This window comes from Peromyscus leucopus, chromosome 8b (genome assembly GCF_004664715.2).
Source record: "Peromyscus leucopus breed LL Stock chromosome 8b, UCI_PerLeu_2.1, whole genome shotgun sequence".
Lineage (NCBI taxonomy): Eukaryota > Metazoa > Chordata > Mammalia > Rodentia > Cricetidae > Peromyscus > Peromyscus leucopus.
In genome coordinates this window covers 59,330,305-59,356,152 of record NC_051086.1, presented here as the reverse complement: position 1 = coordinate 59,356,152, position 25,848 = coordinate 59,330,305, and the positions used below count along the sequence as shown (strand labels likewise).

The window sequence follows — 25,848 nt, the reverse complement described above, 5'->3', positions numbered from 1 at the left end:
TAGACTAAATAGATGTGTTTCCTAAATAGTGAGGACAGTGTGGAGTGGGCTCCAGTGTGGCAGAGCTGGGGCTGGGTCTGAGATAGGGAAGGAGGCTCCGGGACAAGGTGGCCGGAGCCCAGCAACTGGTCACATTGTTGTCCTGGAAGGCCAAGGCAAGCTCTGGGTTCTCCTCAGTTGCCATATAAGGCTTAATAATTAATAAATAAGTTGCCATATTTCCTGTCAATACCTTGGATCCCTTGTCTGTGCAGTTTGTACTGCTCCTGTGAAAACACCCTGCACCCCAGGTCTGAGGCAGTCCCACTGACCTGAGTGTGTTCTGCCTTCTGGCAGTTTCCATGCCCTCCCTCACTCTGACCTTTCTGCTTGGAATTCTCTTCCCATTGTGGTCTTTTCCAAAAAGTGTACCCTTTTTAAGAGCAAGCTTGAATATCTGTCCCCCTTTTAAAAGTTAAGGTGTAATAATTCCTGTCTTAGTTAGGGTTTCTATTACTGTGACCAAACACCATGACCACAAGCAACTTGGGGAGGAAAGTACTTACAACTCTCAGGTCACACTCCATCACTGTGGGAAGTCAGTGTAGGAACTCAACAAGAACCTGGAGTCGGGTTGACAAAAAAACTAACCCAAACAAATCCCAGAGCACAGTTCACCCCTTAAAGGGTCCAAGTCAATAGAATGTAGTGCACACATGAGGCCCTAATGCCGTCAGGACTGTTTCAATGCAGAGTGCCCTTATCACCTTAGAAAGAAGCCCATACCTCTCAGCCCCTCACAACTCTCACCCTTTCTCTGGCAGCCATCAGTCTCCTTCTTGTCTGTGTAGATTACTGTCTGGACACTTTACCCATGGTTGTGGGTAGCTTTTCCTGCTGGCCTTCCTTCACTTCAGTGTTCAGGATTCATTCGTGGGGTGCCATGTGTCGGTACTGCACATTTCTGGTTTTGCTGTGTTTTTGTGAGTTTTGTTTGTTTGTTTGCTTTTTTTCAAAAAGGTATTGCTGTGTAGCTCTGGCTGGCCTAGAACTTACTATGTAGACCAGGCTGCCCTTAAACTCACAAGAGATCTACCTGCTCTGTCTCCATGGTACTAAGATTAACGATGTGCACCTCTACACATGGACATGCTCCATTTTTAAACAATGCTAGTGGTTGAACCCAAGACCTTCAGATGCCAAGCGTGTGCTGTACTATTGAACTGCCTATGCAGCCTCGAGTCCGTCCCTTTTCATGGCCGAGTGATGTTCCATTATTTCCTTGTTAGCGTTATTTTCAGCTAGTGTGAGCAAGGATGTGAACATCTGTGTGAGTGTATGTTCTCAGTTCTCTTTAGTGCACACCCAGGAGAGGAACTGCTGAATCTCCAGGTAGCTTCCATGTTACCATTCCAGGCACTGCTGCGTGACTTTCCGTATCTGCCAGTTTAACGTTCCTACAAGCACAGTGTAAGCTCCTGATCTTTCCACATTCCCACCACTACTTACTCTGCATTTATGAAAATCCGGGCCATCTTTGTAGGTATGGAGAAGTATCTCCTGTGGCCTCACTGCATTTCCCTGGTGACTGAGATAAAGTGGCAGTGGGCATCTTTTGGGGTGCTTGTTGGCAATCTGAGTGTCCTCTTCAAAGAAATGGTGGCCGGGCTGTCTCCGTCGTAAACTTGAGGTCCTCTCTGTTACTGCGTTGTAGAAGGTCATCGTCATTGCGTCCTCCTCTTTCTTTTTTTTTTTTTTAAGACTTATTTATTTATTATGTATACATTGTACTGCCTGCAGGCCAGAAGAGGGCACCAGATCTCATTACAGATGGTTGTGAGCCACCATGTGGTTGCTGGGAATTGAACTCAGGACCTCTGGAAGAGCAGCCAATGCTCTTCACCGATGAGCCATCTCACCAGCCCATCCTCTTTTTTGATGTTTTGCTTTCGGTTTTCTTTTCTGTTTGTTTATTTGTTTTTGTTGTTGTTGTTTTTGTTTCTCTGTGTAGCCTGGGCTCTCCTAGAACTCACTCTGTAGACCAGGCTAGTCTCGAACTCAGAGATCCACCTGCCTCTGTCTCCTGAGTGCTGGGATTCAGGGTGTGTGCCACCACCTATGGGCAGCTTTGTTTTGTTTTTGAGACAAAGTCTTGCTCTGTAGTTTAGGCTGGTCTCAACCTCTCTATCCGCTGCCTCAGTCTCCCATGTGATGGAGTTCCTTTTAGAGCCTGTAGCAGCTCTGTGTTGTGCTCGCTCCCATCCTAGGGACCGACTTTTCATTCCTGCATAGTGTCTCCTTACATCGCTGGTCTAATCTGTCCCCTTTGTTCTTAGTCTTGTGCTCTTGGTGTCATAACAAGGATAGATTACCTAATGGCAAATCAAACACTTGGTGTTTGTTAAAGAGCTTTATAGGTTCGGCTCTTAGGTCAAGTCTTCAGTCCATTCAGAGCTGATTCTGTGTGGTGTGCGGTGAGGACTCATTGCATCCCTCTGCGCTAGATATCCAGCTTTTCCACCCCGTGTGCTAGAAAGACAGTTTCCCTTATTGGACGGTCTTGTTACTTTTGTCAAAACTCAGAAGAGAGGCTGGAGTGGTCGCTCAGCAGTTAGGTACTGCTCTTGAGGAGGACCTGCGTTTGGTTTCCAGTACCCTATTGGGGGCTCGCAATGACCTGTAACTCTAGCTCCTGGGCACAGGCACACACATAGTATACATACATACATGCAAGCAGGACATTCACACACATAAAATAAGTGCATCTTTTTTTAAAAAAAATGAGAATAAGCTATGCTGTGGTGGCGCACGCCTTTCATCCCAGCACACAGGAGGCAGAGGCAGGTGGATCTCTGAATCTGAGGCCAGCCTGGTCTACAGAGCCAGATCCAGGACAGCCAGGGCTACACAGAGAAACCCTGTCTCAGAGAGAGAGAGAGAGAGAGAGAGAGAGAGAGAGAGAGAGAGAGAGAGAGAGAGAGAAGCGGGCCTCCCAGATGCATGGGTTTGCAAACTTGTTAAGCCCGTCCCTGAGCCAGTGCTGCCCTGCTGGGCTCTGAGCACGTTGAGGTGATCTGTGCAGTCAGTTGCTGCAGGCCCTCCAGCTTTGTTCTTCCTTGACATTGTGTTAGTTATTCGGAGTCCCTCCCTTACCATGTCACCATTTCTTATCTTGGCCAGAGCATTTTTCTCCCTCAGGATACTCCAGTGCCCATACTACCTCTCCATTACACAATTATTTTCTAATCTCCATCTTCCTCTTAATCTTTGAACACCTCAAGGTCTGTGTTGTGTCTCTTGCAGAATGCCATGGCATAGGTCAGGCCTTGCTTTATATTGGTGCACTGCAGTGACCTTGAAGGCAAAGAAAGTAGGAAGAAGAACGAAAGGAGGACCTAGGATTCCCATTTGACCAAAGAATGTGGAGAAGCGAAGATGATACTGAGCAGACCAAGCTGCCTGGAGCAGTGGCTGCACCTCTCTGTGGAGGTGACGTCACAGGCCCTCTGGTCTCTCCAGCTGAGAAGGAGGCCTGGGTTCTTCCCCCATACTTAATAGCTGGGCCTTCTCAGTGCAAGTGACTGGGAATGGTCAGAATTAGGGACACACTTTCACCCTGGTGGTGTGTACAGGAGCCCAGCTTCTGGATAGGTGAGTCCAGAGTGGCCAGGCCAGCAAAGAACATGGCAGTACACCCCAGCACTGCAAAGGCTAAGCCAGGTATCATATTCCAGGCCAGCCTGGCCTATTTAATGAGACTCTCAAAGATGGATGGATGGATGGATGGATGGATGGATGGATGGATGGATGGGTGGGTGGTGGGTGGGTGGATGGATGGATGGATGATAGACAGATAGCTGAAGTAACTTACATAGTAAGTATGTGCCTGGCTCTGGCGTGTCCACGGTCATGAGCTCACCAGGCATTCACACTCACTTTTTAGATCTGTATTCAGCTTTTCACAGGGATGGCTGTCCTATTAGACAAGATGCATGTTGTGTTCCAGTGTGCCTGTACTTTCTCTCCTGAAAATGAAGGAACTGGTCTGGCCTGCTCGTCATCTGTTTGCTTTTCATAGTGTGCCCAAAGCACATGGCTATTCAGAGCAGGGCCATGACCAGAAATCACCAGTTCCCTTTCCATTCATGATCAAGATGCATCTTTCTTTCTCATAAAAAATATGAAACAAAGCCATCCTCTGATTCTCAGGAAAGGGTTGTTTGGGGAGTTTGGGGGAAACATGAGAAGTTTGACTTCTAGTTATAAATTCCACAGATTCTTAGGAATGAGTATGTCCAATTATGGTCTTACAACTAGGATTGAGATACAAATCTGCCTCCTTAAAAGGGCACCCTCTTTACTGTTTTTTGGGTTTTTTTCTTTTAACAACTGATCACTAGGTTGAAAGAATCTAAGTTTCTATCCAAGGTCAAACATACTTAGTTTTTCCTGTTAATGCTAATTTTAGAAAAAGCAAGGAAAAATGGAATAAGTTCAGTTTCCTTCTAGTCTGGTATGTAATTTATGTTAGGTTTCAGGATTGTGAACATGCACTGACTTAGGAAACTAAATTGCTGCCCCCAAAGACATGTTGAGGCAGCTGGCACAGGCCTCAGATCTGCTCCCATTCTCCTTGTTAAAATGTATGTATACTGTGTCAACAGGCTCACAGAGCGCCACCGCCAGAGCCCTCCAACCTCACTTGCCACATATAATCAAGGTGCATCTTCCTTTTTCATGAAAAATATTTTTACTTTATTACGATAAAGGCAAATCATCCTCATTATTATTAGAAAATACAGATTTATTTATTTATTTATTTTGAGGCATGGTCTCAGTATGTAGCTCTGGCTAGCCTGGAACTCACTCTGTAGACCAGGCTGGCCTCTTATCTCACAGCCCCAAAAAGGCTGAAGATAGAGCTGGGTGGTAGAGCAGTTGCCTAGGATGTATGAGACCCTGAGTTCTAGTTTAGTACCACTCACTCCAAAAGCCATGAAAAGTTCTATATGGCCACCCCCCATCCCAGTCTGGTGTGGTGGCCCCACTGGGGAAGTGTGTGCCAGCACTTGGGAGGTGGAGGCAGGAGAATCAAGAGTGCACAGTCATCCTCAGCTCCATAGTTTAAGTCCCTTGTCTGAAAAAAACAAGACAAAGGTCAAAATCACTTCCCTGCTGATGGGACCTATGTACACGCACATGCAGATCTCCTTAAAGCCTTCTGTACTCCACTTTCTTTCCTAGATCTTCTTGACTTCCCCCGGAGTTATCTTGGAGCACAGTCCTTCCTCCCTGCACAGCCCACCTCTCCCCAGTCATCTGCAAGTCTGCACTCCTAGCCTGGAAGTAGATTTTACTGGACTAAAGTCCCCCAGCTACCCTCTTGTTTGTTGAGGATAGTCTTTCTAGAAGTAACACAATAAAGTGGAAAGATCGTAGGCTTTGGGGTGGGATGAGCCAGCATCTGGGTCTCAGACCTGCCAGCTGATTGGTCAGGCCTCACTAGACAGGTCATCCCTGTCCTGAAGTTCATCTTCCCGTTTGTGAAGTGCAGTAATACCATCATACACAGGGAGTTCATGTGACAGTGTCAGTCACAGGACTGAGAACTTAGTAAGTGATCATGAATAGTTTCCCTCTGTATTTCCTGACCAAGGCTTGTTCCAGTGCTGTGCATGCAGAAGATGCCTATAAATAATGCAGAGGCACCAGGCGGTGGTGGCACACACCTTTAATCCCAGCACTCAGGAGGCAGAGGCAGGTGAATCTCCATGAGTTCGAGGCCAGTCTGGTCTACAAAGTGAGTTCCAGGACAGGCTCCAAAACTACACAGAGAAATCCTGTCTTGAAAAAAAAAGAAAAAGAAAAAGAAAGAAAGGGAGGGAGGGGGAGAGAGAGAGAGAAGGAAAGAAAGGAAGGAAGGAAGGGAGGAAGGAAGGGAGGAAGGAAGGAAGGAAGGAAGGAAGGAAGGAAGGAAGGAAGGAAGGAAGGGAAAAGAAATAATGCAGAGGCTTGCAGGAGTTAGTGACCCAGTCACATGTCCCCGGGTGTGTGTATGAAGTCCAGGACTTGGTGCCCGTAGCTCGGAAGCTCAAACCACAGCCCTAGACTGTAGCTGCTGGAGTGCAAACGTGAGGCTGTACCCCATATCTGTCTGACTTGGGGCAGTGGATGCAGGTTTTCAGTTGAGGGTCAGGTTGTCAGGAAGCCTCTTTCGGAGCCTCATGCAGAAGAGGAGCAAAGGTCTGCAGTGAACTCTCTGTGGGACTGCAGTGGACCCTCTGTGACAATGCGAGGATCTCCTAGCCTGCCATGGGACAGCAGAAGCAGAACTCCGAAGATGGGCTGGGCTCCACCCTGTCACCTCTGGTTAAACACGCATCCTGGGCACTCCGTCATTACTTTCTTCATTTTCCTGCTTGCTCTTTCTGTCAACACTACATCTGATGTGCAAAGTTTTTGTCAACTATTTCTTGTTATTTATATAGTAGCAGATGGTATTCAACCCAATTCACCCCACCCCCAAACAGAGAGCACAAGAGGAAGAATCTCATTGTAACAGGGTAACTTCTAAATGCTGAACGCCAGAATTTAGCTCAGCTCACTCTAGTACAACATTCATGCCCTTTGCTGAGATTTCCCGGACAGCTGTACGCACCCACCAGCTCCTTGTCTCTTCCTCACAAATGTCCTGCGCACTTGTGTAGTGCTTGGGCTTTCCATAAGCCTGCCTGTCTCGGTGTGTCACTTGAGTTTCCCGTTCTGTAAGACTGTCACAACTCAATGACATCACACACAACGAATATGTGAAATGACACCAGGCAAAGCATTACACACACACACACACACACACACACACACACACACACACACACGCGCGCGCGCGCACATAGCCATTAGGCTACTTGAACTGCTACCTCGTTTGTTTCTTGTTTGGTTTAGGGACAGGGTCTTGATGTATGAGCCGGAGTACCCTTCAGTTTATGACAGTTCTCCCACGTGTTACCACACCTAGTGTTTTGACAGTTTAAGTTACAACCTAAGTCTAGGCATGGTAGTGCAGGCCTTTGATCCCAGCACTTGGAAGACAGAGACAGATCTCTGAGGTCCAGGCCAGCCTGGGCTACGTGGTAAGACCTTGTGCCCCCAAAATAAATAAACAACGACCTAAGCCCATAATCATCTGGGGTAGCTGAGGACAGGCATCAGCCCGCTGGAGTGGTATCAAGACACAAGCACTACTGACTGTATTTTGTGCTTTTTTTTAAAGTAGTAGAAATGGGCTAGGTGCTGGACATGGTGGTGCGTGTTAGTAATCAGCACTTGTGGGGCTGAGGCAGAAGGGTTATCATGAGTTCAAAGCTAGCCTGAGCTACATAGTGAGTAGCAGGCCAGGCAGGACTAGAGAGCAAGACCCTGTCTCAGAATACCAGAAAGCATGAGGTTGAGAAACAGGGACTGGGATTGAAGCTCACGGGTAGAGCACAGAGGCCCTGGGTTCCATTCCCAACACAAGAAAGTAAAAACAGACTGAGGAGATAATTCAGTCAGTAAAGTGATTGCCATGTACCTGATCCCAAGCAACCCAAAGTACAAAGCCAAGTGTTATGGCACTGGGAAAGTAGAAACAAGCAGATCCTTCGGGCTTGGAGGCCAACCACCCTAACTAGTGAGAGACCTGTTTCAAAACAAAGTAGACTCCTGAGAAGCAGTACCCAGGGTTGACCTCTGGCCTCCACTCACACATGCACACACATGTACACATGCATACACTCACACAAAATAAAAACTATGTCAGTTTTCATTGTTTCCCAGTACTTTAAATTATTTTCTTCATTAAGCTAACTAAAGTTTAAAATCATGAATACTTGCTAATACTTCTTTCGGTTTGGCTGTACCTGGCTAAACCTTAAAGCAGGTGGGATCTTTCCACATATATGACGCATGTGAACCTCGGCGTGATTTCCATACAGCTAACTAGCAAGAACTTGAAGCAAGCACGCCGCCACGATCTGCCTTGCATCAGAGTTGCTTTATAACCGGTGACAGAACATGTCACCACTTCTCTTTATGACTGTCTCCTGTGAGTGGGGAGCTGTCATCTTTAGACCATTGTTTATAAACTGCACTGAGATCTTGAACTATCTAGTGCTGCCACCTTGGAAGGCACTAGTCCTTTGTATGTTGATTGGAGGTGGAACATGACGCTCTGCCCAGTTCCCCATGTGTGTTCCCCATGTGTGCCCTTGCCCAGGTCCCTGTGTTGCAAGCCTTGCTGTGTGCGGGGTGCGGGGGTGAAGGGCGGACCTAACACCTGTCTGTCTGGGCCTCACCCTATGAGTTCACTGGGAATGGGTCAGGATGCTCATTGTTTGGAAGGATCCGCTCTTTAAAATGGGATAGAAGACACACCTCTCAAATAAAGTGACAGCTAATGAGGAAAACATTGCACATAGCTCACTGAACAGGCAGCTCCTGTTGGGGCTTTAACTGTCTCTCCATTGTTTCTGTTTTGTCTCAGATAATTTTTTTTTCTTTTACTACCAAACAAGGCTGTAGTTTCAGCTACTGGAGAGGCTGAGATGGGAAGAGCTCTCAAGCTCAGAAGCCATGAGACCAGCCTGGACAACACAGAGCAGTTCTGTCTCAATCAATCAGTCAACCAACAGATCTATAAATAAGATTTCCTTTTTCTTTCTTGCCTTTTTTAGAGACCTTTACAAATGTATTAATTTTGTACGTGTGTATACGCACGTGTGCCATGGGCATGTGTGGAGTTCAGAGGACAAGTGGCAATAGTCCGCTTTTTTCCTTCCACCATGTAGGTCCCAGGTTTCAAGCTCGGGAACCAGGCTTAGCAACAAGTACCTGTACTTCCTGAGCCGTCTTGCTGACAGAATTCCCCTTCTCTTTCTGGAGCCAGTGTTTGTTTGCTTGGGTTTTGTTTGTTTGTTTTGGTAGAGACTGAGTGTCGCTTATATGGTCCAGGCTGGCCCCAAGCACACACGCCTCCTTCCTCAGCCTACAGATGCTAGATCACAGGCACACGCCACCATGCCCAGCTTCAGACCTCATTGGAAGCTTTGCAAGAGGCTCTTCACGTATCTGTAAAATGAAGGTGGGGGCCTAGAGAGCTGGCTCAGAGATTAAGAGAACTTGTTGCTCTTGAAGAGAACCTAGGTTCACTTCAATAAAACTAAGTGTTTTCTTGCCAGAGACACGAAGGCCTTAGGGCTGCTGACCTTATGCTCTGAATGGAGCATAAGGGTTGTGTTTGGCTTAAGAGGGTTGAACAGGCAACCCTGTTCGACTGTGAGAGGCCAGCTCATCAGGGTTCCTCCAAGACAGGGTCAGGAATGAGTACCTGCCGGGTGACATAAACCGAGAGCAGCCCTCTTGTGTACCCCAAAACAGAGTCCCTACACTGTGAATTCTTCTTGGCTTCAAGGGCATGCCCCTGCGTCTACCATTGGTGCACAAGCTTGAGCTCCATTTTATTTGTTTGTTATTTGTTTGTTTGGGGGTTTTTGTTTTGTTTTGTTTTTGTTATCATTTTATTTTGTTTTGTTTGAGACAGGATTTCTCTGTGTAGCCTTGGCTGTCCTGGAACTTGCTCTGTAGACAAGGCTGGCCTTGAACTCACAGAGATACATTTGCCTCCCAAGTTCTGGGATTAGAGGCAAGAGCCACCACCACCCAGCTCATTTTTGTTGTTCTTAACCAGTCAAAGGTCACATCAGCCATGACGTGAAAATACACAGTGTACTTGTGGGGCGGGCAGGGGGAGGGGAGGTTGTACCTAGATGTAGTGGCTCATGCCTGCCATCCTAGCACTTAGGAGGCTGAGAGGGGAAGATTATTATAAGTTTAAAGCCACCCTGAGCTACATAGTAAGTTCTAGGCCAGCCTGGACTACAAAGTAAGACCCTGTCTCAAGAAACGAATAAATAACAATAATAAAATCCCAAACCCCTCCCAGTTTACTTGAACAAGGGTGTGTAAGTTAATTCTCGTCTAGTTTTTTCTGGGTTTCACCACATTTAGCCCAGCTGCTTATTCTCTCCAGTCTCTCAAGGAAGTAAACTTCCAGGAAGTAAACATCCCTCCCCGTTCTTCAGCCTGGTAATGGCGTCCCCTATGGCAGAGCTGCTCAACCTTCCTACTGCTGTGACCCTGTAACACCTTATGTTGTGGTGACCCCAAGGCTAAAACTGTTTTTGTTGCTACTTCATAACTGTAATTTTGCTACTGTTGTGAATCATAATGGAAATATCTGATATGCAACCTCTGTGAAAGGATCACTCAACCCCAAAGGGGTTGAGACTCACAAGTTGAAAACCACTGCTCTATGGGTTTAGACAGATTTTCATTCCTCTGCCTAGTGATGTGGTGAGAATCCCTTACAAGCTATTTGCTTGGGTGGGAAGGCTGCTGGAAGCCTTAGGTGAGAACAGCAGGAAAAGGGACAGAGCCTGCACGCCGTGCCACTGGTGAGGTGGCAGCTCGTTTTCACTCGGAAGCAGCCTGTGTCACAGAATGGGTACATCGGCAGAGGCCAATCCCTGTGGTACCAAGTAGTGACCTAGTTTCCATCCCCCACACCCCTTCCCCAGTAATAGACAACACTGTTTCCCTGTAGCATCTCTAAAGCCTGGTCCTGTCCTGTCTCTGTCTCAGATGCCGTGGCAGAATGTGGAGCACGTTGGTGACCAGAGCCCTTATGTCACTTCCGTTATTCTTCACATTAAGCAGAATGTTCCCATCATCCGTGACAACCTGGCTTCCACACGGAAATACTTCACACAGTTCTGCATTAAATTTGCAAAGTAAGTCCCGAGTTGTTTCTTGATGCACTTTCTGTTTCTATCTCCCAGGATAAATGAGCAGGGATGCCCATGTACCCATCTGCTGGCGGCCATGTCCCTCACAAGAATTGTGCAGTTCACAACCACACTGATGGTTGACCCCAGGATTGCTCTCCAGGTGTAGCTCTCTGGGTCGGGAGAGAGCTGTGGTGGCTCTGGTGTCATACTCAGTGGAGTTATTTTACTGCTGTACTTAACCACCCAGAATGCTCGCAATCCAGGTGTCCCATCTTCTAGCTGGGCTCCTTCTGGGACCTCCAGGAAAACCAATATTCTTCTGTACTCCAAAGGGCCATAACGGTAAAAACAAATGGGCCAGTTCAGGTCATGTGCATGCTTACAGCAGCAGTCATCAGCCATGGGAAGCAGGGATGATTTGGGGTATCTTGCTGTTCTGAGTTTTGCACATGAAACCACTCCTTGCTCAGGTTTTTATTTTTCAGCATGCTCATGTGTGCATTTTATCCCTGAATAGATTACAAGTTTCTCAAGAGTTGGACCCATCGTTTGTGCCTTCGAGCCTTTGCTTCCTGCTCCTCCATAGGACTTCTTACTGTAGCTGCCAGAAGTCATCCACTTATGGATGTCTTTATGTCCAGGCAAAGTACTAGAAATTAGGACCAGCAAATTGTCGAGCTCCGGTGCCGAAGTGGAGGGGGCAAGCACCAAGTTGCCTGCCTTCTGGTTATGTCCTCGTGTGTGGCCATTTCTGCCTTGAATTTTGAAGCAAGGAAGTAGTTTGGTTCTTTGCCAGTCAACATCTGGCTCCGGCACTGTTTCCCAAGAGGCCAGGCAGTGATGAGGGCCAGTGTCTCCTCTGACCAATTATCAGACGCACAGTTTGGCAAGTTGCTCCAGGGAGGTCAGTGCTGTCCAAGCTACCGTATTTGGATTGTTCTCATCCAGGTCCCAACTGGTAACTCAGGCTTCTGCGTTTCTTTCCCTCAGATCTCTCTCAGTTTGTATTCGATTAGATTCTCCCCATCTGACATAAATAAACCCTAGGAACAGCAGTGACAGAGTAGCTGTAGAGTTAACTTGAGTTTCAGCCTCATCAGGAAGGCTTGGGCTGACTCCCCAGGGAGCGTTTCTGTTTGCAGGCCACAGATGGACCAGGAGCTGACATTCCCTTCTCTCTCTGGGTGCTCATTAATGTGCACTAAAAGCACTACTGATAAATCACATATGACATTCCCTGTAACCACTGCTACAAGCATCTCTGTAAAAATCTACTGTGACTCAAAATCTCCATTGTGGGCACCCAGGGGTCCGATTGAGCTAAGGTTAAAGTGAATAAGGAGTCCATTGCTCAGCCCATCCAAGTGTCAACCTTGCATTCTCTCATTGCCTTTTAAGTTTATTACTAAGCTCATTCTGAGTGACCTGGGAATAGAGTGCCCATCCCCCATATCTGGAAAAGTTTAACCAAAGACCTAGAAAATTTTGTGCATTAACTCTTGGTACCCTCCCATCCTTATAAAATCTCAGCCCAGAGCAGTAGCCACCATTTCCATCCTGGAATGACACATCGCATTGCTGCGATTTCTTCTCCAAAGATATGTGCCTGGATATGTTTCTCCTGCTCAGCCAACATGGACTAGTCAGGGCAAGTTCAAGGGCACAGCCACAGCATACTCTAGTGTGAAACAGCTTCCATTAAAGGCTGTTTGTGCAGGTGTGATGAGTCCCAAGTTTAGCCTTACATTACTTGTTTGGCTCAGGTTAAGTGCCAAGAACCCCTTCCAGACAGCCTTTTGTTCACACTCCCTTGTGGTGGTATTGTACTCCCCAAAATATTGTGCACCCTAATAAACTTACCTGGGGTCAGAGAACAGAACAGAACCAGATACAAAGGCTAGAAAATGGTAGCACACACACCTTTAATCCTAGCATTCCAGAGGCAGAAATCCATGTGTTCAAGGATACAGCCAAGCATGGTGACTCACGCCTTTAATCCCAGAAAGCGAGCCTTTAATCCCAGGGAGTGATGGTAGAAGGCAGAAAGATATACAAGGCGTGAGGACCAGGAACTAGAAGCATTAGGCCTGGTTAAGCATTTGACTGGTTAAGCTTTCAGGCTTCTAGCAGCACAGTTCAGCTGAGAGCCATTGGGATGAGGACACAGAAGCTTCCAGTCTGAGGAAACAAGACCAGCTGAGGAACTGGCGAGATGAGGTAGCTGTGGCCTGTTCTGTCTCTCTGATCGTCCAGCATTGACCCCAGTACCTGGCTCCAGGTTTGATTTTATTAATAAGGAATCTAAGATTCCTGCTACACTCCCTCTCCTGTATCTGACCTCTGAACTTCAGGTCTTCTTCCATTTCCTCCTTTCCTGCCACCACAATTGCTCGTCCATCTGTGGCTGCATTGCCTCCAACATAATGACTTACCAAGGTCACTCTTGGTTGAAACTGGAGTTTGGATCACAGATGACTTCTCTCACCCACTAAACTGGTACACCTCTATTCCATGAAATTGTCCCAGAAGTCCTTCGCTCTCAGTGTGATTGCAGTGTGCAGGAGGAGATGTGGAGAGATTGAAGAAGGACACAGAACAGGATGAAGCATGGAAGAGGGAGGAGACATGTGGCAGCCAGCCTTGGTGGACACCCTGCCCCTTTCCATCCTTCCTCTGTGGTCCTGGGCTCTAGGGCGCCTCCTGCTCAGAATACTCTGGATCTTTCTTGGTTCTGCACATGTCTAATTCTGCAGCTTTTGAACTACAGTAGCACAATCCAACCTCCTTGACGCAGGCCCTGATTACTGGACTGTCACTGTTCTTCACCCTAAACAGCATTCCAGGCCACCTCACCTAGGCTGTCACTCAGTGCTCAGCAGATTTTTAGAAAATTATGTAATTTTTTGGTTCTTGGTAAGAGAATTGCTGCCTTAGCAATTTATTTCTTGGTTTTGCTTTAAGATACCCCAACTGTCCATGTAGCTTCAGCTCTTGCCACTGTTCAGATATTTTCAGTTACTGGTACTCAAATGGACTTGAATGGCAAGGTGGATTTTTTTGTTTTGTTTTGGTGTTTGTTTGTTTGTTTGTTTGTTTTGAGACAGGGTTGCACTGTGTAGCTCTGGGGGTCCTAGAACTCATTATGTAGACCAGGCTGACTTTGAACTCATAAGAGATCTGCCTGCCTCTGTTTCCTGAGTACTAGGATTAAAGGCTTGTGCCACCACACCTGACACAAAATGGATTTTAAAAATTTCATATAACTTCAAGTCTAGAGGAAGTTGGCACTTGAGAGTGGTTGATTTAGGCTGGAGAGATGGCTTAGTTAAGAGCATATGCTGCTCTGCAGAGGTCCAGAGTTCAGTTCTTAGCACTCACGCCTGTAATTCCAGCCCCAAGAGATCCGATGTCCTCTTCTAGCCTCCATGGCCCCTGCACGCATGGTTGCATGCACACACACAGACACATACACTAAAATAAAAATATACAAACCTTTTTAAAAATAATCAATTGCTTTAGGGTTTCAGTGGTTTCAAGAAGACTTGGGATATTCTATCTTTGAGACTGGCCACATCCTCAGAACGATGGTAGAATGACAGGTATAGGTATTTTATCTAACTCAACAGCGCCCTAAGCAGGAAGAGAGTCTCACAGCAGCCCTGCCATGAGGTCCCTCCTCCAAGCAATTAGACTGGCATAGAGTAATTCCCTCTCTTAGGGCCCGAAACAGTCACCAGTGGAACTGGCTGAAGCTCAGTGGTATTGACCTCTGTAGGAATGGAGTGTGGCTCAGTGGTATTGACCTCTGTAGGAATGGAGTGTGGCTCAGTGGTATTGACCTCTGTAGGAATGGAGTGTGGCTCAGTGGTAGGGCTCTTGCAACCTGGGTTCTATCCCCAGCACCACAAACAAAATAATTCACCACTCTAGTTTAAGATGGGATGAGCTTTCCGCAGAATCCCAAGGCTGTTCTTCCCTCGAAGAACTGAAGCTAAAGTTAGAAGCAAAGAGTAGGCGATACCTGGGGTGTAGGGTGTAGTGTCCACCTGGATTCTGTTTTCTCCTGAAAAGGAGTAGAGTCTTAAAGAGTTTCTGCCTCACCAGGAGGCAGTGGCGCACACCTTTAATCCCAGCACTCGGGAGGCAGAGGCAGGTGGATCTCTGAGTTTGAGGCCAGCCTGGTCTACAGAGCAAGATCCAGGACAGGCACCAAAACTACAGAGAAACCCTGTCGAAAACAAACAAACAAAAAAAGTTTCTGCCACTTGCTTCCTTTAATCCCAGCACTCAGGAGGCAGAGGCAGGCAGATTTCCGTGAATTTGAAGCCAGCCTGGTCTACAGAGAGAGTTCTGGGGCTACACAGAGAAACCCTGTCTTGAAAAACCAAAAATAAATAAATAAAAGTTTCTGCAGCTCTACCCCAAGGAGAATAAGCATAACTTGTCACTTTTATATCCACAGCTCATTCATTCCCAAATTCATCACCCATCTCTTCAAATGCAAGCCAATCAGCATGGTGGGAGCAGAGCAGGTAAGGTGAGCTTCTGGTGGGCCTTCACTCTCCTCGGGTTTGTCATGGACCCAACACACGGGCTTGGGTAGATCCAGTCTGAAGAGACCTTGACTGTTTTCCCTGAAATACAGAAACAAGGTTGCCTGGCCACTCTTTTTGCTTCCTTGTTTTGATTTTTAAGATAGGTTCTCATATTGTATCCCAGATGGGATTCAGATCAATTAGATAATCACAACCTCAGTCAAAACAGGTTAGGGGAAACTGTCGTAGGGAACCAGAGTGAAGGCTTTGGATTTTTTTTTTTTTTTTTTTTTTTTTTTTTTTTTTGAGGTTGTTTTTTGTTTGTTTGTTTTTCGAGACAGGGTTTCTCATTGTAGTTTTGGTGCCTGTCCTGGATCTCGCTCTGTAGACCAGGCTGGCCTCCAACTCATAGGGATCTGCCTGGCTCTGCCTCCTGAGTGCTGGGATAAAAGGCCTGTGCCACCACCACCTGGCCAAGGCTTTGGATTTCTCTGAGGGCTGGTACAGGAAGGTCAAGGGGCAGTGTTCTGAGTCCAGCAGAACTTTGAGTGTGACTGGGCAGAGGCCACCTCAGAGAGCAGGGAGAGCCTGAACTCACCTCCCCAGGAAGGTGGGCCTCTTCTCCTCAGCTGAATTCTCTGCTGGAGCATGGTGGCACATGCCTGTAATCCCAGCACTTAGAAGGCTAAAACATTAGGATTTTGAACTCTAGGCCAGTCAATGTACAATATATAGTGAGACCCTGTCCTAAGGAAACAAAGACTTACTTAGTTCATGTCGCCTTAACCCTGATGAACTGAATTGTATACTACAGCAAGGTGACTTCTTTTCATTTCCCACCTATTCAGACTTTCTGGACTGGGCATTGTGAGTTCAGGGAACACTCTGATTGATTTTGAAAATAAAAACAGGGATTAGAGAGATTGCTCTGAGGTAACCACTGACCAAAAGCAACTTGAGAAAGAAAAGGTTTATTTGACTCACAGGTCACAGCTCATCATCAAGGGGAGTCAGGGCAGGAATTCAAGGCAGGAACTGAAGCAGAGGCCACGGAGGAGTGCTGCTCACTGGCTCACTCTCCATGGCTTGCTCAGCCTGCTTTCTTATACAACCCCAGGACCACCAGCCTAGGAATAACCCCACTCACAGTGGTCTGGACCCTCCCACATCAATCAGTAATCAAGAAAATTCCCCCAAAACATGCCCATAGGCCAGTCTGATGGAGGCGATTCCTCAGTTGAGGGCCCCTCATCCAGGTAACTACTGTGTCAAGTCAACAAAAACCAATTAGCACACCATACAAGGATGTGGGTCTTGAGTTTGATCCCACATAAAAGCAAGAGTAAGGGGATAGAGAGATGACTCAGTGGTTAAGGTCATTTCCTACTCTTACAATAAACCTGGATTCTGGTCCCAGAACCCAGACTGGGCAGTTTACAACCATCTATAACTCCAGTTCCAGGAGGGTCTGATACCATCTCTGTCCTCCACAGGCGCTGCACACACAACACATGGCATGCATATAGACAAGCAGATACACACATAAATAAATAAATAAATAAATAAATAAATAAATAAATAAATAAATAAATAAATAAATAAAGGCAAATTTAAAAAACAAACAAGAGTGGTAGTCTGTTCCTATTATCCTAGCAGTGAGGAGTTGGAATCAAGAGGACCCCTACGGTTTGCTGGCCAGTGAGTCTAGCTGAATTGGCATGTCCCAAGTTCAGTAAGAGACCTTGTCTCAAAAATAAAGTGGAGAGCAATTGAGGAAGGCACCCAGTTTCAATCTTGGCCTTCTCACATATATACTTACACACACACACACACACACACACACACACACACACACACACACAGAGGCACATACAAGATAAAAAAAATTATTCATTCCTCCAATCTCTGAAAATAACACTTAAGGTGTAAATTATTCATAGGCAAATCAAAAGCAACTCGTGTCCATTAAACTGGTCTGTAAACACTTAGACAACTTGTAGGAAGATTATGAATTATGATTATGAATTCATTTCCATAGATCCTGCTCTGTACCGTATGAGGCAATGTAGTAGAGGCTCAACACTTTCCCCCTCTCAGTTCCCTGTCCTCAAGGCTCCCTGGCTGTGCTGACATCACCCCTGCCCCCAGTCCCTGCTCCCCTTAGTGAGATGGTTAGTTAGCATATACTAGAGTACACTGCAGTCACTCATGAAGTGTCAGAGGCAAACAGGAACATCAGTGAATAGCAATGTCTCTTGAGTCTAAATGCAGTATGATTTTGTCCTCTCTATTAGCAAGTGAGGATGGTGTGAGCACTCGTGCTGAGCTCTAGGATGACAGGGGCAGAGGCTGGATCCTGTGCCCACAGCATTGCATCTGTTTGTCCATAGACAAGTTACTTTGCAGGACCTCCATTTCCTTGTCTTGAAATAGGAATGCTTGGTGCTACCTCATGAAGTAGCTGTTAGGATTAAACAAAACAGAGGGCCATGTGTGGTGGCACACACCAGTAATCCTAGCACTCGGGAAGCTGAGATAGGAGGATTGTAAGTTTGAGGCCAGTCTGGCCCACACAGCTAGACATTGTCTCAAAATAAAATTAAATAAAAATAGTAAAAATCAAAGGCAGTGCCCATAAGTAAGATGCATATCTGGCACACAGCCAGCCCTCATTAAATACCAGCCCCTGCTCACTGTAAGCTTCCTGAGACCTGGACATGACCTTGTTTCTGTTTCATTGCTCATCTTCCCTAATACTTCTTCCACATGCAGCCTGCATAAAGACTTCTAGTCAGTGCTTGCCCTCGGCTGTCTGCCTGACTGGCTCTAGCTGGAGTCAAAAATGTCTTGGAAAACTCCCTGGGAGGTTGTACGACTCAGACACCAGCTGGGCCTGACTGCAGCAGTCAGTGATCTGAAATCCCGACCCTGGCATGTCCAGGGCGCAGATCTCATTCTCTCCATCGGAAGTGGCAGAGTGATGCCCTCACATGCCAGCTCCAGTTTCCTTAGGGCATGTTTCCCAGGCGCTCGCGCTGTTCACCTCCCTACACTGTGCCATCTGAGAGGATATGGAGTGATTAAGATCTGTGTCTGGGAGCAGCCTTAGACTTCTCAGTTACAGTTCTGTCTACAGATTTGACCAAGCCCCTGGAATCCAAAGCTGACTCATGGGAACACAGTTCCGTGTTGTTGTAGCCTTGCTCAGGCCTCGAGGACTGGGGGAGTGTCTAATAGCCATGAGAGTTTTGATGTTGTCATTTAAGTCCTATATCATGTCAGTTTTCCTCCAATTTTCTCTTTTCTAAAACGATGTTAGCTGGTGGAGGGTAGGGGCACACCTGCCACCCCAGCATTCAGGAAGTAGAGGCAAGGGGGTTGTGAATTCAAGGCCAGTGTGGGCTACGGAGTAAGACCCTGTCTCAAATGGAGCGTTAGCAGAATCAGCTTCTTTCTAAGTAAGGACCAGGAGCTGTTTGACCAGTGTTCACATCTGCTTTTAGCTGTCAGGGGAAAGCCCATCTTCTAGAACTCAAGTTTCATTTCTCAGACCCCATGCAAAGATGAGTGAGTGATAGGCTATCCACAGCCCAGCCTTGTGGAGGCTTCGAGGAGGAATGGAGAGCAATGTGGTCCTTGAATGGTTCCCATGTACAGTGCCGGTTTATGTGGGTAGGGTTAGCCCTGGCACCTGGATTCTGAAACCAGAGCCATGCCGTAGCTAGAGGCCTGATCACTTCGGCAGAAGTTAACAAAGGGCCTGGAGAGATGACCCAGCTGGGGAGAGTAGTGGCTGCTTGTATAGAGGACTCAAGTTCAGTTCCCAACCACCTATCTATCATTCTAGCTCCACGACTCTGATGAGCTCTTCTGGTCTCTGTGGGCCAGCTGGCTGGCTGGCTGGCTGGCTGGCTGGCTGGCTGGCTCTCTCTCTCTCTCTCTCTACACACACACACACACACACACACACACACACACACACACACACACAAATAATAGAATAAAGTCAGTTTTTAAAAGGAAGTCAATAGAGAGCTGCTTCTGGGTACAAACACATTCTGACACCCCCACACCCTGCCTTGCGTCATGGCCCTAACCCAGGCTTTAACTGTGCCTCATCTCAGCTGCGCCTCTTCTGCCAAAAGGTTGCTCGATGCTGAGTTGAGGTTAGGCCTGAATACTGATGTGAAAAATAAAAAAGGAGGCCCTTTCTGCTCTTTATTCCCGTCTCGATTAGTACATACAGTGAGTTATTTATCTCCGGGCCCCAGAGTCCTCTTGAGCAGTTGCAAGGGCACATGGAATTGAACCGTTCCTGTATTGTAATGCTCCTTGCTGGTTTGTGATTTTCAGAGGACCTTGTGGGATTTGCAGGGTCATTAATTAGTCTTACAACTGAGGTCATCTATGACTGAACACATAGCAGAAATAAAATCCATTTGCCTAAACTTACCCTAGAGAAAACAGCACAGTGTGCTGTTGGAAAAGACTCACAGCCCAGTCCTCACTCTGCTGTCGATGGCCCCTTGCTCACACACACACACAGTGCCTGCCTCCTCTGTGCTCAGAGTCCTGTTTAAGAATCCTGAACCAGGCACTCCCAGGTGCCTTCTAGACCTCTCCTATTGCTCCAAACTTCATTTTTGTCAAGCTCCTTTTCCCTTCCTGTATTTCCTTCCCTTGTTTGTTTGGTTTGGTTTTGATACTGTGTCCCACTATGTAACCCGGGATGTCTTCAGATTCACATCCCTTGCTGGCAGGAGGGGAGGAGGCAAGCCCCAGGCCTTTAATCCCTGGCAGAGGCAGGTGGATCTCTGTGAGTTCAAGGCCAGACTGATCTACAGAGCTAGTTCCAGGACAACCATGGCTACACAAAGAAAATTTGTTTGAAAAACAATAATAAACGAATTCACACCTCTCCTGGCTCAGCCTGCTGGATGATGAGACGGTAAGCGTGCACTACCACTATGCACACTTCCCAGTTGGCTTTGTGTTATCTTTATATCATATCAACAGGACGAGAGACGGCTTAATGCTAAAGGGCTTATATATGCTTCGTATATACAAGATCCTGGGTTCAATCCTTAGCACCATTAAAAAAAGAATATTTCTGGATATGTACCATGGGAACATTTTGAAATTGCACATAACATAAAATGTGCCAGTTAGCCGTCTTCCAGTGTGCAGCTCAGTGGCATTAAGTATAGACATTGCTGAGAAGCTGTCGTGGCCGTCATCTCTGAATCAAACCTCTGCACCCATCTAAGTATTTCTCCCCACTGCAGCCCTGGACAGGTACACGTTACTTTTATTTGGCTACTTTTTAATATCAAATAAGTGCGTATTTGTCTTTTGTGTTCAGCTTCTCTCACCTAGCCTAATGTCATCAGAAATGTCTTCCTTTTAAGGCTCAATAATATCTCATTATATGTATTTAATATACTACAGTTTTATCACATTGGCTTTTAGACTCTTCTAGTTCAGAAACATCTGGACAAAAACGCTTAAAGCAATTTGGGAATGCAGGGCTTGTTGTTGTTGTTGTTGAGACAGGCTCTCACTATATAGCCATGGCTAGCCTCAAATTCACAGAAGTCCATCTGCTTCTGCCTCTGCCTCCTGAATGCTGGGATTAAAAGTGTGCACCACCATGCCCAACATTAAAGCAAATTTGAAAGCACACCCATCACTATTACCATGTTCTAGTGTGTATCATCACAGTTGTAAAAGTGAGAAAGTAAGATGGTTATTCTTGGGTACACCTCTTTGTAACCATTAGACAGCAGGGCTCCTTCATTAAAAGGGAAGGGGCCTGGAAAGATACTTCAGCAGTTAAGAGCACTTACTCTTCTTGCAGAGGACCCAAGTTCAGTTCCCAGTGCCCACATGGCAGCTCACAACCATATGTGACTCAGATTAGGGGGATCAGATGCTCTTCTGACATCTGTGGGCTCTTGTGTGCATGTGGTGCATGTACACACACTCGGGTGCACACATTCACATAATATAAACAAACACTTTCCCAAAAAGAGGGCAGGCATGGTGGTACACAACTTTAAGTCCAGCACTGGAGAAATAGGGGCAGACAGATTTCTGTAAGTTCAAAGCCAGCCTGAACTACATAGTGAGTTACAGGTCAACCAGAGATATACAAGTGAGACCCTGTCCAAATAAATAAATAAATGGTAAAAATGTATTATTTAATAGTAAAATTTTAAACTATATCAAAGTAAAAATGGGGCAATTGTTGAATATGATTAAAAGGTATTTAAAATATGATAAACCATTCACAGTAGCAAATTCTTATAATTCTAGCAATCTATAGGTAGAGACAGGAGACTCAGAGCTCAAGGTTATTCTTGACTGAATAGTAAGTCTGAGACTAGTTTGGGATATACAAGATGCCATCTCAAAAGTTTTTTAAGGGTAAATGTTACATGTTATAAACATTTGTCAGAATTACAGTTAAGAATTGTATTAGGGGGGCTGGAGAGATGGCTCAGCGGTTAAGAGCACTGGCTGCTCTTCCAGAGGTCCTGAGTTCAATTCCCAGCAACCACATGGTGGCTCACAACCATCTGTAATGAGATCTGGTGCCCTCTTCTGGCCTGCAGTCATACATGTTGTATACATAATAAATAAATAAATAAATAAATAAATAAATAAATAAATAAATAAATACATCTTTAAAAATAAATAAATAAATGAAAGAAGAATCATTAACGTGTTAACACACACATTTTTTAAGTATTGTACATTGCAGTGTATGCACATTTTACCTTAGAAAGGAAGACATGAGTGAGTGACTGGGGTGAACGGGGCAGGATCCCTCGGCGCCTGCACTGCTGACATCCAGGCTAGACAAGCTTTTGCTATGGGAACTTAAACAGCACCCACTACTTCTGCCCCTAGAGACAAGTGACAAGGTCAGGTGTGACGACCAAAGATGTCTCCAGATGTGGCCAGATGTTGTGGGGTGGAAAGCAGAGACACCCCTTGTCCAGTGCCCCTGGAATTGAGCAGCAAATGAATGAGGATGGCAGATGGTGGGGTTGTGGAAGCTGGGTCCTGGGTGCTTAGGTCCCATGATACCCATCTATTACCCATGTACGCTTGATGCACCTCGAGGACGAGATCTTAACAATAGTTCTCCACTTCCACATGGACCCAATCCTGATTTTATTTTGGGATTTGGTAGAACATTCCATGTTTCCTGAAATTAAACTAGTTTCCTTCCAGATCTTTTCCCCTTTTGTGGTACTGGGGATTGAACCCAGAGCCTCACAATTCCAGGTGAGCGGTCCACCACTGAGCTGCACCCCAGGCTCCTGCTCCCTGGCTTCCTGATTGCGGACTTGTCCCTCCTCCTCTTGTACTGATGCGAGTGCTCCTGCCCAAGCAGGTGCCTTCCGCCCCGTGTGCAGCGCGCTGCCCTTCTGAAGAGCCACTCCCTCCCTGTGCTCCCGTTCCCGCCTCCTGGGCAAGCTCTGACCCGCCATCCTTCCTAGGAGGCCATCTTTCCTACAGAGAGTGCCACCCTCCCCTGTCACACACAGTCATAAAGACCCTCCCTTCATGCCACACAGCTGAGAGGCCATCTCTGCTATACCCAAGGAGTGCTCATAATGTGGCAAAAGTGAGAAGAATGAGCAGCACTGGCCATGGACCAGTTAAGGGAAGAGATTGCATCAAACACATGGTCAGATACAGAAATACCCCACATCACAAATCAGATACTGATATCACTGTTTCTATCCCTTATTGCCTGTATGCCCTCTTGAGGGGGCACCTGCACTCACGTGGTACAAACACACACACACACACACACACACACACACACACATACACACACACACACACACAGAGAGAGAGAGAGAGAGAGAGAGAGAGAGAGAGAGAGAGAGAGAGAGAGAGAGAGAGAGAAATGAGAATGAGAATTAAATAAAATATTTGCCAGGTATGATGACACACTCCTTTAATCCCAGCACTCAGGAGGAAGAGCCAGGCAGATCTCTGTGAGTTCGAGGCCAGCCTGGTGAGATCCTACAGAGTGAGATCCAGGACAGGCACCAAAAAAAACTACACAAAGAAATCCTGTCTCAAAAAATTATATAAATTTAGGACGGCTGCTGGAGCTAAGGTCCACATTAGAAATGTGTCTAGGGCATGAGGATGAACTCAGTGGCAGATTCTGTGAGCACTTGCCAGACCCATAGTTCAGTCCCCAGCACCACCAAATAATATTTCTCTTTATAATCAGTAAATTAAAAAAAAACAATTTTTATTGTTTTATTTTATTCGTATGGGTGTTTCACTTACATGTTTGTACCACATGCATGCCTGGTGCCCACAGAGGCCAAAAAGGGCTCTTGGGTCCCCTAGAACTGGTTGTGAGCTAACATGTGGGCACTAGGAATTGAACCCAGGTCCTCTGCAAGAGCAACAAGTGTTCCTAAACATTGATTCATCTTTCCTTGAAAAGGAAAATTTTAAATGAAACCATTTGAGTTGAGTGTGGTAGCATGCACCTGTAATTCCAGCCAGTTTGGACACTCAGACAGGATATTCACAAATTCAATGCTAGCCTAGGCAGGAACAGACCAGGAACCTATCTCAAACCACATCCAGTAGCACCAGAAAGCATTGCTATCTTGAAACAAATCTTATAAAAAAAAAACTGAACCAGCACTCTACGGAAGAAACTGTACAACACTAAGGGGCCCTTTCAGTCAGGCCTGGTGACGCAGGCCTACAGCCCCAGCGCTCAAGAGGTAAGGTGGGAAAATGGAGAGCTTGAGGCCAGTTTGGTTTTGTAGGGAGTTTCAGCTAGCCTAGGCTACAGGGTAAGACCTTGCCTCAATCAGTCATTCAATCAATCAATCCATAAGGAAGAAGAGGCCTCCTCCTGAAAGTTTCCTTTACTCAATAATGATTTTTCCCAGGCATAGCTACCTGGCCAATCTGCAGGCCCCAAAAGTTATCTCTGAGATGCAAATAAATTTGGCAGTGGCCACTTCATACCCAGTGCCTCATGGTGAAGCAAATAGACTGTGCTTAGTTTTCAAAATGAAACCAGCAGACAGTGGTGATCAATAGGTGTTGTCAAATATTATTTTAAGATATGTTACTTTTGTTTGTGTTGCATTTTAACTCTGTGAAGCTGTGTTACTGTGCCTGTCTAAAACACCTGATGGTCTAATAAAGAACTGAATGACCGATAGCAAGGCAGGAGAAAGGATAGACAGGGCTGGCAGGCAGAAAGAGAATAAATAGGAGAAATCCAAGAGAAGGAAAAAGAAGTAGCCAGAGAAGGAGGAGAACTCCAGGGGCCAGCCACCTAGCTACACAGCAAGCCATGAAGTAAGATTTGTAGAAGAGAACAGGAAAAGCCCAGAGACATAAAGGTAGATAGGATTTTTTTTTTTTTTTTTTTTTGGTTTTTCAAGGCGGGTTTCTCTGTGTAGTTTTGGTGCCTGTCCTGGATCTTGCTCTGTAGACCAGGCTGGCCTCAAACTCACAGAGATCCACCTGGCTCTGCCTCACAAGTGCTGGGACTAAAGGTGTGCGCCGCCACCACTCGGCCAAGACGGGGGTAATTTAAAGTTAAGGAAAGCTGGCAAGATACAAGACAAGCCAAGGCCAGGCATTTATAATTAAGAATAAGCCTCCGTGTGTGATTTTGGGAGCTGGGTGGCAGGCCCCCAAAAGAGCAAAAACAACAACAAATGAGGCCTTTTATCTTCCCATAACATCAGTTCTCATCTTTCCTGATCACACTGCTTCATGCAAGAATGAGGTTCCCATCTCTTCAGCTATCTAGCAAGATGGGATTTTCTTATGACTAGCCAGGGGATGAGCCTGTCATACCTCTTTAAGATATGGAATACACTAGAAAATTATGGCTGGCTCATTTGCATATAATATATCTCTGGGAAGTAGGAAAAGTAGCAAACATCTTCAGATGTTTGAAATAGATTTTCCTCCCAACAGATAAATACTAGGCCATGGTTTTGATTTTGATAGCCCAGGCTCTTATTATTTCTATGTGATAGATGAAGTTGAATCTTTGCCAGGCCTCAAAAAACACATTTAAAGAAAGAGAAAGACACAAAGGAAGGAAGGAAGATTGATTTTCTGTTAACTAATGTATAGAAAATAAACTGAAAGAGTAGTGACCAGTCAGTGAAATTTGTACCATGTTCCCACATTTGCTCTGTCTCTGCAAACTGGAAGTAGGTCGTTAAGGTTTTTGCTGAAGTCCCCTGTGGAGTTCCACCCTTCCCTCACCCCCTCCCCATGCCCAGAAGTGAGCACCATTCTGATTTAGGTTTCTAGGTTGCCATATGTATTTGGGTGTTCCATACATGTATATATCCCCAAATGATACATGGATTGTTTTGCTTATTTCTAAGCTTTGTATAAATTGTACTATACATGTCATTTCCTCTCTTGCCTTTTCCCTACTTAACATTTCTGTGAGATTTATTTGTGTTGATATATGTCATCTGTGT

At 46.0% G+C, this 25,848-nt stretch overlaps 1 protein-coding gene across 4 annotated transcripts in view; it reads left to right on the top strand.

Moving 5' to 3' along the window:
* Positions 1-25,848, top strand: part of Vps53 (VPS53 subunit of GARP complex) — a 151,400-nt gene that overhangs the window by 115,085 nt on the left and 10,467 nt on the right. Inside the window, exons 18-19 of one of the 4 annotated variants that reach the window (XM_028866779.2) lie at positions 10,657-10,805; positions 15,265-15,334. In XM_028866779.2, the coding sequence (XP_028722612.1) occupies positions 10,657-10,805; positions 15,265-15,334 (219 nt within the window). Of the gene's footprint in view, positions 1-10,656; positions 10,806-15,264; positions 15,340-25,848 lie in introns of all 4 variants that reach the window. The other 3 variants (XM_037200744.1, XR_005090317.1, XM_037200743.1) reach the window with 3 other exon arrangements.